Source organism: Ananas comosus, linkage group 13 (genome assembly GCF_001540865.1).
Source record: "Ananas comosus cultivar F153 linkage group 13, ASM154086v1, whole genome shotgun sequence".
NCBI classification, from domain to species: domain Eukaryota; kingdom Viridiplantae; phylum Streptophyta; class Magnoliopsida; order Poales; family Bromeliaceae; genus Ananas; species Ananas comosus.
The window spans coordinates 7,319,308-7,338,856 of NC_033633.1; the positions used below are offsets into that span (position 1 = coordinate 7,319,308).

The 19,549-nt window shown below is 40.4% G+C and overlaps 1 protein-coding gene across 3 annotated transcripts; it reads left to right on the plus strand.

The window, feature by feature from the left end:
• LOC109719743 (pentatricopeptide repeat-containing protein At4g02820, mitochondrial) lies at positions 6,768-17,389 on the plus strand. 3 transcript variants are annotated; one of them, XM_020246549.1, is made up of 3 exons: positions 7,038-7,126; positions 8,718-8,883; positions 15,853-17,389. In XM_020246549.1, exons 2-3 carry the CDS (start codon positions 8,848-8,850, stop codon positions 17,107-17,109), a joined length of 1,293 nt encoding a protein of 430 aa, XP_020102138.1. In that variant the 5' UTR covers positions 7,038-7,126; positions 8,718-8,847; the 3' UTR covers positions 17,110-17,389. The 3 variants fall into 3 exon arrangements, with proteins under 3 accessions (XP_020102136.1, XP_020102138.1, XP_020102139.1); XM_020246550.1 differs by having other exon boundaries at positions 8,718-8,817; XM_020246547.1 differs by lacking the exon at positions 8,718-8,883 and having other exon boundaries at positions 6,768-7,126.

The window sequence follows — 19,549 nt, forward strand, 5'->3', positions numbered from 1 at the left end:
CACTGGATTGTTGAGAAGTGGTTGATGCATATGGAGAAGCTATTTCGAGATACCTTCGTTGAGGAGAGGGACAGGGTTTGGCTCGCCACTCACTTTCTGGACGGCGAGGCCTATCGTTGGTGGTTGGATATCCAGGACAACCCCAGCACCAACTTGACAGCGGTTACTTGGACGCGATTCAAGGAGCTTCTTCTGGCGCACTACTTTTCTACCAGCGCCAAGAGGAAGATGGAGCAGGACTTGCGCAGTTTGCGCCAGGACGAGCGGTCAGTGGCTGAGTACGAGAGAGAGTTTTCTCGGCTACTCTATTGTGTACCGTTTGTTGTTAGGGATGACCAGGACAAGGCCCGCATCTTTGAGCGTGGATTGCGGCCTTTGATCTTTCGGTTGGTGCAGTCCTCCAACCTCCAAACCTACCGGGAGGTTGTGGACCGTGCACTCATTGTAGAGGCTGGAGCGGCAGACCTTCAGGAGCGACGCGAGGCCCTAGACAAGGGCAAGGGAAAGAGACCCGCGGCTGAGGGTGCGAGCCAGACGCACTCACGTAGGCCGCCGAGGCACCCCAGGAGTCGGAGCCAGTCGCGAGGACGTGGCCAGTCTACTCAGCGAGGAGGACCCGATCGTCGCCAGGCTCCCCGTTGCGTGATCTGTGGCGGTCCTCATTACCCGCGGCAGTGTTCACGCAGCCGGGGCAGGTGCTTCTTGTGTGGCCAGGAGGGCCACTTCCAGTCGGACTGCCCGAGGAGTCCAGCGCCATCTTCGGCATCTGCACCAGCATCACCAGGTCCCAGCCAGGGGACATCTTCTGCGCATCACCAAGCAGGACGGCCGCAAGTTCAGCGGCAGGGGGACGGGTCACGACAGGCCCCGAGTGGGCGCATGTATGCGGCCCAGACTGAGGAGGCGGCGGCAGCCGAGAATGTGGTCGCAGGTATCATTTTACTTTATGGTATTCGAGTTAGAGCATTATTTGATACCGGTGCATCGCATTCATTTATAGATCGGCTGTTTGCCGAGTTGCATGGCATCCCACTGGTATCCTTGTTGCATCCGGGACGAGTTGTTGTACCCGACCATTCTTTGGACATTCGGGAGTTTTGCCCCAGTTGCCCTGTTCGGGTTGGAGATTGGATCATGCCAGTGGACTTGCTAGCTTTGCACAAACTCGGGGAGTTTGACGTTGTGTTGGGCATGGATTGGTTGACTAAGTATTTCGCCACTATCGATTGCAAGAATCGGACGGTGACGTTTAAGAACCGGGGCAGGCGGAGGTTGTGTACCGAGGATGCCAGAGTTCGCTTTTTACGATGACGATTAGCTCTTCTCGAGCTCGGCAGTTGATTAGTAGAGGCTGCGTAGCCTACTTGGCTACTGTTGTGATGCAGGGTGTGGATGACACCCCTAGGATTGAGGATATCCCTGTAGTGTGGAAGTTTGGAGATGTGTTTCCTGCGGAGCTTCCAGGCATGCCACCTGATAGGGAGATTGAGTTTGTGGTAGATCTCATTCCCGGGACCACTCTAATCTCAAAGGCGCGTTATAGGATGGCACCGGCGGAATTGAAGGAGCTGAAGGCGCAGTTGCAAGATCTTCTGGACAAGGGTTTCGTGAGACCGAGTGTGTCACCTTGGGGAGCACCGGTCCTATTTGTCAAGAAGAAGGATGTATCACTTCGCTTGTGCGTGGACTATCGTGAACTTAATAAAGTCACGATCAAGAACAAGTATCCATTGCCCAGAATCGATGATCTATTTGATCAACTCCAGGGATCTTGTGTATATTCCAAGATCGACTTGCAGTCGGGATATCACCAGTTGAAGATCAAGTCTGAGGATGTATCGAAGACGGCTTTTAGAACACTAGAAAGCAGCCCGACTGCTTCGGGATGGCACTCCCCCACCTCTGTGGTGATGCCGAGACTCTTCGAATGCGATTCGTCGACGTTTCGACGCCTCGTTGGCCTTCCCGGTAAAAACGACGCTCCGATGGTCGCCTTTGATAATAACTCCGCAGCCACTCGACGGATCGACGAACCGTCTTCGCCGACGCGTTCAGAGACCTAGCAATTAGGTTAGCGACCCAATAAATTAGATCAAAATCCTGGATTAGTCAAAATCCCAAATCGGAGCCCTAGGTCTCAAAAATGGAGAAATCTGCGGTGCGAGCTTCGATTTCGAGCTCGAACCCTCTCCCTAGCTTCCACAAGTTCCATTCGAACCACTTTTAAACCATAAAACCCCTAAACCCTAAAAACACCATTAAAGGGGTTTAGAGCTTACCTCTCTTCAAAACTCCAAGCTTGAGGGAGAGAGAAGAAGACAATCTTCTTCTTCTTCTTAGTCTTCTCCTTCCTCTTCTCTTCTTTCTCCTCCTTTCCTTTCCTTTCCTTTCCTTCTCCTTCTCCTTCTCCTTCTTTTCCTTTCTAGAGAGAGAGAGCAAAAGAGTATGAGAGGGAGAGAGGGCAAATGAGAGGAAGAGAGAGGTCCCCAAGCCTTCATATAGGCCATTTTGCATATAGCCCCCTCAACTTTTCACTTCCTGAAACAGCCCTCCCTGGGCCATTTTCGCAGTGAGGGACCGGTCCCAACTCGGGGAGACCGATCCCCGAGAGCTGCACAATTAGGCAGAGGGGATTTCGTGTTCGGGAACCGGTCCTTGCCTGAGAGACTGATCCCCGGGAGACCGGTCCTTGTCCGAGAGACCGGTCCCCGGGAGACCGGTCCTTGTCCGAGAGACCGGTTCCCGAGAGCTGGCTTCTCGGGACTTAGCCAAATTTCAGCTAATTCTCGCTAGGCTAACGTTCAGGAACCGGTCCCTGCCTGCCAGGGACCGGTCTCATTAGAGACCTCCGTAGCCCAGCCCGATGGGACCGGTTCCTCCCTGCCAGGGACCGGTCCCCGAGAGCATTTCTGCTCCAGTGCAGCTTTTGCACTGGCGCTCTCGTAGACCTTTCTTTAGTGCACTTTATGCACTGTAATCAACTTCGGACTTTCCAAAGCTCACACACTCGACAACCAGTCGATTCCAGACGAAGTCTAATCCTCGGATTTTGAGAATTCACTTCCCTTACAGGAGGCTTTGTCCGTTCGGCGTCTGCTTACGTGACCCAAACCCGACCAAACTGGCGGGGATTGGGGCGTGACACATGTTCATCTTTTGGATGTGATGAAAAGTGTAATGGAATGAAAATGTATAAATGATGTATAAATGGCATGAGTTTTTGGGAAAGTGAATGTAAATGATACTATGCTTGTATTTGGTTAAATGTAATCAAGATACATGTATGAATGTGATAATAGTAGTAGAACTTTCACTTGTGATTGTTGCTTGCCCTTGTGCAAACCATGTATATCTACGTTTTTGCTTGCGCAAATTGTATACATGTTGATACTTGTGTTGAGCCTTGGGCGGACAGAGGAGGTGCTGTCCGTCCGGCGTCTGTTGACATGCCCGAACCGACCAAATCGGCGGTTGCGGGGCGTGACATCAGGACTTTGAGCTGAAATTCTATTACTATTGGAGTTTCGATGTGGATTATTGGGATTTTGATCCAACTTCTTCTTACACCTAAAGTAGTGGGCATTGGTTGGCTTCTCTTTATTGTTAGGCGAATTTAGAGTTATTCCTACAAGAATTCTAGGTTAGTAAACTTATATCCATGGCTAATTTGGTGGAAGTAGTATAGTATGCAGTTTTTGGAGAATTGATGGAAATTCTTGGACTTTTGGATCCAATTCCTTGTAATTGGGGTTTTGCTGGATTGTAGTTGTTGGAAAAATCCCTCTAATCTTTTAGTAAAAATTGTACTCTTTTAAAAATATTTTGAAACACAAAGTTTAAATAAGTATTTCAAAATGCATGCCAGAATCAAGAAGTAAATATTATGAAGAAGAGAATAGATGAGGCGTGTGAGTCGAGGCGTGCTAAGCACTGTCCTAGAAGCAAGATTGCCCCTTCACGTGTGAAGCTTCGACAATCACTCCTAGCGATACAACGACCACTGTCCACCCTGTCAATATGTCTCTACGGTGGTGCAACACGAACCCAATAGGCTTTAAAAGATCCCGCAAAATATTAAGAAAAAAAATGAAAAACTTAGTGTAAAAGGAGGTGAAGCTCAGTGTATAGAAGAGAGGAAGAAGAAGCCCTTTCACAGATTTGAGGTGAAACCCTATTGGACCCAGTGCACCCTCTCCTCTTTTCTATATACAGGTAATGTAATATACCGAAAATTGGGAAAATAAATATCGAACTTTAGTCAAATTGACCAAAGTGCGAGGATGGAACACTTCGGAAAGTCCGAAGGTGTTAAAATGATTAAAAGTGAGTTGTGGAAGGTTTTCGGGAGCTAAAGAATCAAATTCTGCAAAACTGCAGGTTTTCAGCTCTCGGGGACCGGTCCCTGGTGGGAGAGACCGGTCCCCGAACGCGTATGAAATGAGACAGCCGAAAAATCGGCTAAGTCNCACTAATGGCTATTGCTTACCCTCGTGTAAGCCGTTTGTGTATGTTTCCGCTAGTGCACTTCTTATTGAAAATGTACATGTGATGAGCCTTGGGCAGATAGGGGAAACTCTGTCCGTTCGGCGTCTGTTTGACGTGCTCGGGTCGGGCCAAATTGGCATCGGTCCCGGGGCGTGACAGGTAAGGTCCAACGGTTCTATCTCGGATAAGCTGTTAGGCCTTACCGAGGTAAGCCAAGATCTGGTCTGAGTCCTTACCAAGGTAAGGTATTCATTGAGCTTAAATACTAAATCCCAAAAAAATTTAAAAAAAAAAGAAAAAGGTTTAGTGTATTAGGTAGCCTGGACTGTGCGTGTCGCCGCCCGACCCGGCTCGTGCCATGTGCACGTGCGTGTGTTTAGTCGAGAGCATTATTCTCAGATTCTCCTAACTTGAGAATAAAGGAGTATATATATGGCATCAACATGACTTAAGTTTTCAATGTGGGACTAATCCTCACATGTAGAAACTTTAGCATGGGCTTCCAAGCAAGGCTCATAGGACATTAGACTGCCCAAGAAGCCTATGAAGTTTTAAATCACAAATAACGCAATTAATATTAACATTCCCCCATATGCTTTAAAACTTCAAATAAAGAAAGTAAATAAAATTGAAATACAAAACAACTCAACATACTGCCGGATCTCTTAAACCACGTATTTGGGGAAGGTACTTTTCGGATTTGAACCTTCACTCAGTGATTGTCTATGTACATTCGAGGGCACAATGGTGGATATGCCTTGAACGAAGGTCGGTGAATCAGATTTCCACAAACCACATATATGGTACAACTATTTAGGTTTTAAGCGGGTGAGCGCTTTTATGGCCATGCGCTAATATTGATTCATTTCTATTTTAGAGAACCGCCTTTTTCCCGTAGTCGTAGCCTTACGACTCCACACACATAGTAGGTCCTCAAAGGGGTGTCTGCAAGGTCATACCTTGCCTCGTGGATCTTGGAACCATTCAGGGCCAATACTTTTCCTATCCACTTGCAGATATGAGCACTATCGCCATAGGATGAGGAAACAAAGTCAATGCTCCTCATAGCTACATATTTGACTTGTTTCTACCTTTTAAAGCTACAACAGGTTGGATTGCCGTCGCCGATAACTTCTATTGTGGGATAAGCCCTATCCCCCTCAATGATTTTACGATTATAGTCCTAAATAATCCTTGGTAAGCTGATCGACCAAATTCTTCGCAGATCTCACAAATTCTAATGCAATTACATTTTTTTTTTTTGTATTCTGCCGAATGAACTTATATCTTACTTTCATGAATCTATTCATCTTAATCTCCACATTCTCTTGGGCACATTTATCAATTGCGGAACTACAATCACAATAAATACATACTGGTGCTAAGAGTCGCTCCATCAGTGGCAGATCATAAAGAAACTCTTTAATTCACTTAGCCTTTGCTACAATGGTATCTAATGCTACAAGTTTAGATTCTATAGTACTTTTAGCAATCAAAGATTGTTTGGTTGACTTCCAAGAAACAGCTGCTCGTTCTAGAAGAAAAATAAATTTAGTAGTCGACTTCACATCAGCTGTATCACTAATTCAATTGGCATCACTATATCCTCTAATATTGCAGGAAAATAACTATAATGCAATCCATAAGACACAGTCCCCTTCAGATATCTCAAAACTCTTTCTAAAGCATTCCAATACTTTCTATTTGGATTATGAATATATTCATAATGTAAGCCAAATCAAGTCTTGTATAATCTACTAGATATCTTAAGGATCCCATAATCTGTGCATATTTATTCTTACCTATTGGATCTCTCTATTCTTCATAAGGTGCATACATAAAGGATCATAGGATGTCACTATATGTTTAGTTGGCTCATAATATCAAAATATCCAAACTTTTTCAATAACTGTTCACTATAGTTGGCTAATAATAATTTCTTATGATTTTTTAATGATCTTTTTGTTGAAAATTATAACTGTTTGTCCAAGATCTTTCATTTAAAAGTTCTTATTAAGTAATTTTTTATATCATTTATCACATTCATATTGGTATCAAAAATTAAAATATCAGCAATATACAAACAAAAGATCACGAGCTGTCCATCTTATATGCTTTTAAATATACATATTCATGTATTCACATAAAAACTGTTTGAAATGTATTAATCCGGATACACAGTCGAAAGCACATGGGTTCTAAAATTTAGACTAGTTTTTGAAGGTCCGCTGTTTTTGAAGCTCCGCTTTGAGCCGAAACAAAATCCACACCCAAGTACCCAACCCATTCTAAGGGCTGTCGAAGGGAGTGTACCCTGATAAGAATCAGACGGAAGAGAGCTCGTAAGCGTACGAGCGTAGTAGTCACGTTGATGATCTGGACCTCAGCCCGTCAGCTGCGGCTCGTGCTGTCCGCCTGGGCACGCAGAGCATCCTCGTCGGCCGACCTTGCCAAGCCAAAGGCTGATGGCAGTGGAAGGGACTCCCTTGGGCGGAGGCTTTTGAGCCTCATATATCCGAAGCGCAGCGCGTTGGTTGTCCTCCGAAAATGGGCGGAGGAGGGAAAGACCATCCAGAAGTACCAGCTCAATCGCGTCGTTCGCGAACTCCGCAAGTATAAGCGATTCAAGCACGCCCTTGAAGTAAGCTCCCTCCTTCTCTGCTCCCCTTACCTTATTCGACTTGTTTGCAATGCGTGGACATCTTGTTCAGCGTTTTCTCTTGTTTATCCAAGGGGGGGTACAGGGAGCGCAAAGAGATGTTTGAAAATGCCTTGTATGTGCTATACAGCTTCAAAATTATTTTTTCTAGGAATATAATAGATATAGGCGGAAGGCATTCTCCAAACAAAAATAGCGACTGTTGTTGTCTTGCAATGAACTGAAAATCGAGTTTCTAGGTTGCAACAAGACCTAATGGAATTTTCCTACTGACGAGTTATCGCTGGATAATTTGCTTAGAGATCGGACAAGCTAGTACTGCGCATATTTTGGCACCATGTTGGAACAAGTTAACTAGTAAGATCTTACGTATGGTGAGGGGATTATCTTGTCACTACTGCGAACGAGGAGCTCGATTTTGTTAGATTTTGAGAGTCAAAACCTTATTTTCTGTTTCAAAGTAATATGGTATTTCCTAAATTCTAATTAATTTTACAAATCATGCATGCGTCCCATATTGTCATGCTCTAGACCTTCTAGGTCTTGACGGGTATGATACAAAGTTTAGAATTTGGTCCAATTTGGACGCAAATCCATAAATTTTTGTAAGGCTGATAGTACCATCGGCTATGCACCCTCTAAAACACTGAATAGGATGGTCATTAGCCATTATAAGACCCAAAAGGTCAAGAAGACCACCCAGCAGGAAAGTAGAAGCAAGAAAATGATGCAGTTGATGACATAACTCGTGCAAATCCATTTTTAGTCAAGCCAAAATAACGGAATGTAAATACATTGAAGAGTAATGGAAAAGACATAATACATCCCAAAATCTATTCATATGCAAATACAAGTACAAACCAAAAGAGCTGCCACACACGTGTCTCCCAACTGTAGAATAAAGTAAATTCAGACCAAAAATACAAATATGCATGTACAAAGAGCAATAAGCAAAGAACACCTAGTAGTAAAAATTCTAAGCGTCGCTCACATTAGGTCACTCTACGGGAAAATTAGATGGAGGATTAAGAAGTGGGGCCTCATGCTCCATTGGTAGTGCAGGATCTGGGCACAAAACCTAGGTAATTAGGAAATCAACTTAGAGATTTATTAATTAGTTAATCTATTAATATTATATGCTAATTTGTATATATACGTACCATATGTAGGAGGTCAGTTCTAAATAATAAATAATATAATACATAAAAGGAAAATACAAAGCAATCACTCTACTTGAATCCATTTCTCCCGCCTCCAAACACCATACGCCACTCCAAAATAGCTCGTTATAACGTACCCAGCCATCTTGGAGTATTTATCCTCACTTATGCTACCTGAGCATACTTTAGCGTAGTATTTCCACACAATACATGTTAACCACTTAGCACCTTGTTTGTACCTGACCATCCTAGGTATTACTCTTAGGATCCGATCTAACTCTATCCCGTGTCAACGTTAGGTCCTCTTGTCCTTGCATACTAAAATGGGCTTGTATTCACTCACTATGCTCTCTCTAAATCTCCAGTTCACATCCCACAACAAATACAGCAAAACTAATGCGAAAACATCTCAGGCTGTCGACTCAGTCTATGACGTAAGCGAAACAGCCAAGGACATCAAGTCTGTATTCCTCACATTCCACTGCCAAGTGCCCAGAGCTGCTGCAAGCCTCGGTATGGTATCTCAACCAAACGGAGTCACTCATGAAGAATCGAGTCCATGTAGCGAGCAAAAGAAAGGTAATACAAGAAAATAGATTGTTATAGAGGTTCAACTAATATAGCTAGGATATCAATTGAGCGTCATTATGTTCATTCGACAATAATGTTCGAAGATATGTGATTGTTGCTAAAATTCAACTATTTAGCAATATTGAAGGAACACGGGTTGAATATATAGGTGAAATAGTCAATACAGGTCCTATCATCAGCACATAGAAATATATATAGTCCGGTCATGTCTCTAGTTAATCCATTTATTTTGCTAAGGACATGCATACTACAGATCTATGCAAGAATAAATTATGTTCATCTCAATCATAAATTATGTTCATCTCAATCATGACCATAAATAGCATGCAACAACAATTTCAATATAATGCATTCCAACACGTCTAAATAGGTGAATGTGCCAGCCATCATTTAACAAGAAATGTTCGAATTTATTTAGCTTAGTAAGTCAAAGAGATGAGTTCCTAATCACCGCAAGTAACGAGATCATTGATAGGGAACAAATAAGAGAAAAGAAAAAGTGGATTGATGATCGAGAATAGGAACACCAAAGAAAACTTCTGATAACTTATAATAAAGTACCAAATTGCACATGTAAGGGAAGTAAAGTTTTGGGCTCTCTCCGGCCTTAACGGTCGACCCTTGGTTGACAACAGTTGACCATGGCCGATTGAGTGGTCGACCTTGGTTGCCGGCAGTCAATCGTATGTTAATCCGAGGCAACAGTTTTTGCGGTCAATTGTGGGGCGAGGTAAGTGATGCAACAAATAAATCTCGTTTTATTTTCGAATGCAATTTTCTTTTATTTTGTAGGTTCGTATTTGATTCGGACTTAAATCATTTAGTTTTAGTTGATTTGGCTAACCCCTATGAAGCACGAATATTCAAATTTCATGCCGTACCCGTATCGGATACGTATCGGATACCGATACACGCCCGATACGTGTCCGATACAGGAATGAAGTATCCGGCGATACGTGTCCAATACGGGAATGAAGTATCCGGCATTTTTAAAAAATAAAAAAATATCGGACACGGCTCGGATACGTGAGGGATACGGGGGGATACGGGGGGGGACACGGCCAGGTTCTTTTTCGATCTAAAATGATCGAAACTTAAAATTTTTTTGAAAGCTCATGTCCAAACTTATTGGAAAGAAGAAAAAGAGTGAGAAAAACGCCAATCTCTGTTAAATTTGTCATTTTATTTATCTTTTTGCTCTTGAATGGTAGAAGGCTCTCCCTCTCGTTCTATCTTCACACAGTATTTGCTCTCTTTCGTCTAATTTGTCAATCTAGCATTAAGCAACAAAGGCTATAGAAAATATTATTTTTTTTCCTTCTCTATTAAATTGTTAGCATATTTTTTAATTACTATTTTAATAATAGAACTAACAAAACAGATATATATATTGAATGGCTAATTATCTAGTTTGTGCGACTACATATCTATTGTTATCCTTTGATTAAATTGGATGATAGTTGGTTTGATACTTTTTGAATTATTATTTTATATGATTGATTATCTTTTTTTATAAACATATGTGGAACAATTATACAAGTTAATGCATATTAGAATATATTTCTTAATATAGTCCAGATATCCTGATTGTTCTCAATATATTACTACATATAATCAACATATATTTATATATATTTAAAATAATATTTTATTCAAGTATATCCCGCGTATCGTATCCTAGAAGTTTTAGGAATTGCTGTATCACCGTATCCGTATCGTGTCGTATCCGTATTCCCGTATCCGTATCTGTGCAACATAGGCTAACCCAAACCCTTTTCTCCAATAAACAAAGAAACAATCCCAAAAAGATCTTTGGAATTCCCCCAAAAAAAAAGACCTTTGAAATCTTTAAAATTGCTTCGTTTTCTATGCATGACTCTTGGGTGACCGTGTTGTGTTGAAAGCGAAAAGACAATAATTTATTATCAGAGGGCTCTCAACACTATAAATACATGGTTCTTGAAGCCTTAAGAGATATAATTTGGATGAATAGAAAATTCTACTCTCACTCTTTATCCTTGGTGTTCTACTTCCCGGTGAGATCATCGACGCTTCTTCCTTGCACCGAGATCGTTTTCTTCCTTGACTTGATCATTGACGCTTCTTTCTCGTGACAAGATCGGCTTCTACTTCTACCCCTCATCTTTTTCGGAGTCACTACCTCATCTTCTTCTTCCCTGTTGCCGAAGTTCTACCCGTGGTGTACCGCTCTCGTCGATCGTGGATCCCCCGCAATCGTGTGAACGGTGCACTTTTGTATCTCTCTTCTCCTTTCAATCTAGCCTTCCACCATTACCAACCATATTTACCAAACAACCAAACCTAAAGCTTTAAGTCTGATAAAGCCGAATTCACCTTTTTGAACTATTAGATGTATTTTCAGTTGGTTGTTATTATCTCATATATCGAAGGTTTATCATCATCTTAGTATTGCTTCAATTCGATTTTAATTTTTCGTCTTGCTGAAATTTTTGCTTCCTTGCTTTAATTATAGTAAAGTTCGCCGGAATCCATAAATTGAACCTAGTTTATTTCAAGAAATATCTTTAAACAAAAGCAAACTTGAAAATTCAATTTTGGCAACCTCTCGGTTTGCATCAGTAAGTCTATCACAGTAACAAAACTGCAGTTTGAGTCCAAACTTCATCAAACCAAAAACACAACCCAAGTAATTTGTTATTGGGCAACAATACAACCAAAAACTCTATCAAAACCACCCAATTCAAATCCAAAACATCATTGCACATCATCCATACAACGGGAAACAAGGATTATGCTAAATTCTAAATTTTACTCGAATTGAATTCTAGCCGAAGTGGGCCTGGTGCTCCAAATACCGGGCCCTAAAGCTCGAGCTTGGAATCGGCCAGAGCCCTCACTGATGGAGATCCTTTACCTCCACTTCGCAATGAGCTCAAGGCTGTCATGAAGATCTCAAGAGTCAGTGAGAATGCGACCTAGGTAAGCAGAAGGAGAAGAAGAGAGGAAAGTAAAGAAAGTGGAGAGGAAAGAGAGATGGGGAATGGGGGTTTGGGGGGAGAGGCGAATTGAGGGGAGGAGAGAGGGTGGGGGGGAGGGGGGAGGCAAGGGGTTTATAAACAGAAAGGAGGACACATGTCCCCTTCTTCTTTTGCATGGGGGCAATAGAACTAGTGGAGGGAGGCAGGAGGAGGCTGGTGTCTGAGGTCGATTGATCGGGGAGCTTGGGTGGTCAAACATTTGGTCATCTGGAACTTAACCAAAATAAAAACTAAGTCAAGATTCAAAAATCCAGAATTTCAAACCGAAAATAACTTTTTATGTTCAGCAAAAATGCAGCTTAAAAGTCTATGGTACTTCAAATACCTTCCTCTCTATTGGTATTTTGTTGATTACATTTTTTTTCTTTTTAATGTGGCTTACTAGATTTCCACAATTTTGTGTGCTTAAGGTAGACCCGATGAGGTAGAAATTCAGTCTAAGTTTAACCAATTAGTATGACACTATGACATGATATGGCACACAATTGACTTATGTTCTTGCTTGCCCTTTTTGATATGTATCTAGCAATTCTTCCATCTATCAGGATAGTTGATCTACTATGTTTAGATACGGATAGGTATAATCTCATTAATGAAAAGATTGTCTTGTTCAATCTCATTTATTAGATACGGCTACATGCCATCACATCACACATTTTTGAGGTATGGCAAAAAGCTAGACAATGTGAGTTGTCTTCTCACATTAGTGTTAGTTTTAAGTCACACTAGTGTAAGAAGATATGATGTGTGATGGCTTCTCCATCTATAAATAGAGGAGAAGAGGAGTTACTAACTACACACACTCCCTATCCTTTAAACACTCTCGTCCTCTCATTTTCCTTCTTTACAGCATAAGATCTCTGCTTTCGTCAAAAAGGAGTGATCAATTTTCGTACAGCTTTTATTGTGGACTATTTATCCATTATTTTTGAGACTTCAATCCTCTGTTAGATTACAACTTGAACAATTTAAATGCTTAATTCTATCATAGAGCTTTAAAAAATATATGGGTTTGATTATGTTTAAAGGGATAGAAGGTCTGGATATGATTAGATTGCTTTGAAGTGGAAAGTGATGTTTTCACTAGAAACACAAATGCTAGATCGTATTCTTATCCAAACATCACGTTTAGTTATCAATAGTTCCACAGATGGTGAGGAAGCAGCTTTTGAAGCTTGGAAGCTGGAGAATTCTCTATGCGCAGCTATCTCTAGAGTGGCATGAGTGGTAGTGATCAGAACTTATTATAGAGAGGCTTCCGCTAAGACATTTGGGAAGACTTCCGCTAAGGCATTTGGGAAGAAATTCAACGTCTTTATAGAGTTGATGAGTAAATGAAGATAAGAACAGAACTTGGCTAGTGACCAACTACTAAATACTTTGCTGTTCTTGGTGGAAAACCTATGTACCCTCAAGTGTCATGGAATTACAAAATTTGACTACTCGATGTACTCGTCTTGAAGAAGGATATGCCACTAGTTGAAAGCTTTCAAGTTAGAGCCATACTCACTTACCTTGCCCAATCTTGTCAATATTTTATCAATGATTATCGTCAAAGCTAGATGCAATTCTCCTTGAAGAACTTCATCACATCTGAGGAGGCACAAAATCACTATAAAGCACACATAGCAGACATAGCTTTTAAGCGATTTGGTGAGGCTAATATGGTTGAAACTTGTTTGTAAAGCAGCCCAAAATTCAAAAAGGAACGATTATAAAATGTGAAGAAACTTTCTTATGGTTACTGGAACTAAAATCAACATCACATGGAGCCTCCACAACCTAAGAAGTTTTAAAAGAAGATACCTCTTGTCAGTGCTGCAACTATGGTAAACATGGTCATTTCGTAAAGGAATGCAAGGCTAAACTGCAACAACAAATTCATGTAGCGAATCTTCTCAGCCGATAAAAAACACTTATTTGATGATCACTCATGTCATCTATCACTCTAATGATGCCTTGGAGGCCTTGATAGGCGAGAAGGTCACTATGGCCAATGAAACTACAGAACCTATTGCTGTCAAAGGATAAGTGGTGTTGCATTTCTCTTCAGGGCAATCTATTATGCTGCACAACGTGCTCTGTTGCTGGAATTCAAAAGATCTTTGTCTTTGGAGATTGACTTAACAAAGTTGGGAGTTCACCAAATAATTGGCCAGTATTGAGAAAATTGTTATTAGCAAGAATAGTGCTTATATTAGTAAAGCATATTCAATTGAGGGAATATTTAAGTTGAGGATTGTGTCTTTTAAACCATTTATCAATGAAGTTAGCTATCCTTGTATTTATCCCTTTGATTTATGGCATAGAAGACATGGGCATATTAACTATAGAAAGTTAAAGAAAATGGCTAGCTTAAATCTAATTTTAAATTGTGGGGGTAAAAAACATTCAAAATACCAAGCATGCCGTCCAGCTAAGTAATTCTAAGAATCCATGTAAGGATGAGAGACAGCTTGAGTTACTATATTGTCCGTTCTAATATTTGTAATGTTAAAAGCTATATAACTCAAGGAAATACTTCATTATCTTAATTGGTGATTTATTGAGATATAGTTATGTTTATTTAGTCAAATCGGAGGGTGACGCATTAGAAGCATTTAAAGCATGCAAAGATGAAGTGGAGAATCAAAAAAAGAAAGAAAAAGAGAAAACAGCTTTATAAACATGCATTGTTTGTGGCAAGGATTGCCCGTGCCGCCTCTTGCCGAATGTGCTGTAATGTGTTGAGGCCGTGTCAGCACGTGGCACGGGGTTGTGTCAACACTCAACACCATATCAAGAAAATAGGGTATTATGTTTTTGGGGATTTTTTTTTGAGTTTTTGGAGGTAAAAACTTTAAGAAAAGTCTTTTCATAAGACAAATCAATCTAAAGGGCCTCTTTGAGCCCATGCCAACAGAGAGGACTTGAACTAAGTGATGGTCCTAGAATTCAGAATTTTAGATTGAAAAATCTTGATTTCATATTATCCAAGAGCCTCTAGAAAGTAGAAACAATAGAATTGCATTTTCTGCATTAGTTCTGTTATTTAATGTTTTGATTTCGTGTGATAATATTTTTATCGAAGCTATCACATTTTCTTTGAGAGCAAACTTTAACTAGGCCCCTTTTCGATTTAGTCTCTTTGAACTCTGCCATTCTATGGATAACGAAGTCCCACATTTTAGCCCCCTGTGGCAAAGTACTATATTTTACAAATCAAGGGATAGCAAAATCACACATTTTACAAACCACATGGTTGTAACGTGCAAATCATAGGATGGTTGGTAGGTCCTTACAATGAAAGGGAAACAAAATCATGAGTTAGCAAAATGCAACTTTCAAGCCAGTGTCAAAAAGAGCTAATGGGCTACGTCCTTAACGATGAAAGGGAAACAAAACCATGAGTTAACAAAGTGCAACTTTCAAACCGTAGTGTCGCAAAGTGCTAAGCCACAGGGCGCTAATTGAAGTTTATCCTTTTTTATGGTAAAAGTGTACAGAACTTACATAAACTATAGATCATTTTGAATTAGTTACCCAACCTTTCAAAATTTTGATTTTACTACCTAACCTTTCAATTTGTTTGATTTGAGTTAGTCAACGGTACTTTGACTTCAAAATTAAAGCTAATTATATTCTTTAATGAATTTATAGTTGTGAGAATTATATAAAGTATACTAACTAAACCTATAAAGATAAACAATGCATTCAAATTTTGAAGTCAAAATATCGTTGATTGATTCTAATCAAACAAATTGAAAGATTATGTAGTAAAATCAAAATTTTGAAAGGTTGGGTAGCCCATTCAAAATGGTCCATATCTCAGGTATGTTTTGTACAATTTCATCTTTAAGTATTTGTAGTCTTTTGCATTAATATACTACCTTTGAATATACTGTTGATCAAAGTTATTTCAATTCTTCGTGCAATTAATACATGTATTTGCATGCAGATATGTGAATGGATGACAACTCAGCCACAGATCAAACTATTACCAGGTGACTATGCTGTTCATTTAGATTTGGTTGCGAAAATTCGTGGCTTGGCTAGTGCGGAGAAGTTCTTTGAAGATCTCCCTGATAGGATGAAGGGGCAATCAACGTGCACTGCTCTTCTTCACACTTATGTACAGAACAAGTTACCAGATAAGGCTGAACTCCTACTGAAAGAAATGATGGCCCATGGATTTCTCACATGCCCCCTTCCCTACAATCATATGCTTACTCTCTACCTATCAACAGGTGAGCTAGATAAGGTGCCGAAACTGATAAAAGAGTTAAAGAGGAACACTACTCCGGATGTAGTCACCTATAACCTATGGTTAACTTTCTGTACAAGGAAAGGCTGTCCAGAAGCTGCAGAAATGATCTATCATGAGATGAGAAAAGAGAAGGTAGCTGCTGATTGGATAACATATAGCTTGTTGGCAAACATATATATTAAGTCAGGATGTCATGATAAGGGGCGAGAAGCATTGATGGAGATGGAGAAAAGGGCTTCTAGAAAAGTGCGAGCTGCATATTGCTCTCTTCTTAGCCTCCATGCAATCCTGTCAGATAAAGATAGTGTAGATCGGATATGGAACAAAATGAGATTGATCTTTAGAAAGTTGAGTGATGTTGAGTACAAATGCATGCTCTCATCGCTCACAAAGTTAGGTTGTATTGAGGAAGCTGAAAATGTTTACAGTGAATGGGAGTCCGTGTCAGGTACACGTGATTCAAGGGTACCAAACATTATTCTTTCCTTCTACATTAATAATAATATGATAAGCAAAGCAGAGAGTTTCCATGAGCATACTGTACAAATTGGAATAAAGCCTAGCTACTCTACATGGGAATTGTTAGCTTTGGGTCAGTTGGGCAGGAAGCGGATGGACAAGGCCTTAGCTTGTTTGGAAAAGGCGTTTTCAAGCTTGGAGGAATGGGAGCCTAATGTCCAACTTGTAAGAGCATTTTTTAGAGAGCTTGAGAAGAATGGTGATGTTGAAGGCGCAGAGGAACTCTTGGTTATGCTTCGGCGTGCTGGGTATGTAACCACTGAGATTTATAACTCGTTGCTTCGAACATATGCAGAAGCTTGTAAGATGCCTCTAATAGTTGCCGAACGTATGAAGGAGGACGGTGTCCTAATGGATGAAGAGAGTAAGCAGTTGTTGAGGTTGACAAGCAAATTTTGTGTTGGTGGAACTTCTACACTAATTTCTTGAGAAGGCTCAAATTTCAGGGATGTACTATTAGATGGTAATAGTGTACTAAAAGATAATTTTTCTTCGCAATGTAAAAATGAAGGCTTGCCTCTTTGACCTAACTTCGTAAATACTTAAGAACTTCATGGGAGCCTGATTATAGTCTTCTACTAGGAATTACTCACATCAGTGGCTCTTGTTACTAATTTTTGTTACAAGATCCTGCACATGGTTTCTTATACTTGACAACTCCTTGTGCCCTGCTTCTCAATGTATTTACTTGCTGTTTGCCTTTATTCTAGTTTATGTGTCCCCTGAATCAACCACTTGAATTTGCTTCTTACCTATGATGATAGTCTCTTTTCTTCTTTTCAGGTAGGGTACTCTTTTCGCCAACATTTCTTCAATCGTTTTGTCCTTCCCTCAATTGCATTCATTTTCTAAATCCTTGTGCACATTTTTTTGAGGTTATGTGCTGTATATATTCTATACTCTTTAGTGACTTTTGATTATGTTGTGAGGTGACGAAATTGATGTTGCTACATAGTGGCATGTTTTCTAAAGCGATGAGTGATGCGGTTTTGCAGGGAATTGTTGGAAAAGCAGTCGGTTCGTAACTTAGTGGCGTGAGAGCTCAAAGAAGACTAGTTGAATTATATTGAAACACTATTGACTCATTGCCGATAGGTTGTATCACTTTTGGATAGCCATATTATCATTAGTGTATTATTATAATGTGCATAACAGATATTAGCATAGTTAGTGCATGACAAATTAGAAAAATTCTAATTTATCTTGCTACTGATGAGCACAATATGTTCAAAACTAAATTTAGAAATTTTTAAAAGTTTTAAAATAATTTTCAGATTTTTTTAAAAAAAATTAAGAAAGTTAAGAGTGAAAATAGTTGATAAATAGGAAATCGTCAGAAAGCTTATAGAATTGTTTTAAAAAAATAGAAAAGAAAATTTTAGAAAAAAAATAAGAGAAAAATAGAGGAAAAAGAAGATGAGCAAGGAAAAAGAAGATTGAACCTTTTTAGGAAGAAGAATTTTGTCGACGTATACAACAAAGAAGAGGAGTGGAAGAATATACTATGACCGCATTAAAAACACAAAATTCTAATTTTATTCTTTTGTAACTTTTCTTCAAAATTACAATCCATAGGCTATATATATAACCTTTAAAAACATAATACTAATTTAAAACAAATCTTACGAATTTAGGGATTTTTTCTAAATTCGAAAATATCTAAAAAGTTTCTAATCCATATCTCTAATTTTTAAAGATTTATTCCACATGATGAATTCTAAAAAAATCTTTGAAAAACAACTAAAACAAACAAAGTAATTCTAACAATTAGAAAAAAAAAATAAAACCTAAACGAATCAAAACTATTCGCATCTAATTCTGCATCATTCATTTCCGCTCCATAGAATCTTGTCTTCGAGATACCTACTGAAGCTCGAAGATATTTAGATATGCTCCAAGAATTTCATCACCCATAGTGAGACCAACTCCACATAGAAGGAAGCTTTCACCCATCTTCAACTTCAAAATATTAATTAATTTACAAGGCATGAATTTCATTTTTGATCGAACACAATTGAACGAATAAGTATTTTTATATCTATCATGCTTCACTTTGTGATCATACATCCATGGCCTTCGAAGTAGTATATGTGACATATTGAATCTCGATGGAAATTGGCTAACTTTAGCCAAATGGACCAAAGTGGGCGATTGAACGGTTTGGACAAGTTCCATCCGGCATTCCAACAAGTTTGGAAGAGTAAAAAGGAGTTCCAAAGGTGTTGGAATGGTTTGGACATCAATCGGCGCGAAGTGGAGCTGAAAAAGAGTGAAAACAGCATTCTGGAGCTGCTGTACCGGTACAAGGTTGATGGCTGTACCGGTACAGCCATCGTAGCTCTCGGGTTTGAGGGCTCCAGGTGCTGTACCGGTACAAGAGGCTTGTACCGGTACAAACCCGTTGAAACCGAGGGAACCGAGCGCTCGGGTGCGCTCGGGTTCGGCTCCTCGGCTCGGGTGCGCTCGGGTTCGGCTGTCACCCAGGCCTTGTACCGGTACAAGAAACCGTATACCGGTACAAGGGACCCGAAACAGTGGGTCTGTTTGGAGATATTAGAAAATAGGGGGGGGGGCTTTTGAGGTATTGTTACAATAGAGGACTTAAACCCCTCTCATTCAGCCAGTCCCTTACTCACTCAGCCTCTCTCTCTCTCTCAAAGCTCTCTCTCTCTGCCCGAAATAGAGAAGAAGAAGGAGAAAAGGAAAAAGAAGGAGAGAAAGAAGAAGAGGAGAGGAAGAAGAGGAAGGAGAAGATCAAGGTGTCACGCCCCAGACCGCACCACCCGAAAACGGTACCAGTTTGGTCCGGTTCAAGGGCGGTGGCGCGACCGCCGAACGGACGGAGTTTCCCCTGTCCGCCCAACGCTAA

What these genes read in the sequence shown, in the direction of transcription:
- LOC109719743 (XM_020246547.1), top strand. Translation starts at nt 6,857, where the DNA reads ATGATCTGGACCTCAGCCCGTCAGCTGCGGCTCGTGCTGTCCGCCTGG. An exon ending in GATTCAAGCACGCCCTTGAA is followed by an intron (nt 7,127 to 15,852) that starts GTAAGCTCCCTC and finishes ATTTGCATGCAG; the next exon opens with ATATGTGAATGGATGACAAC.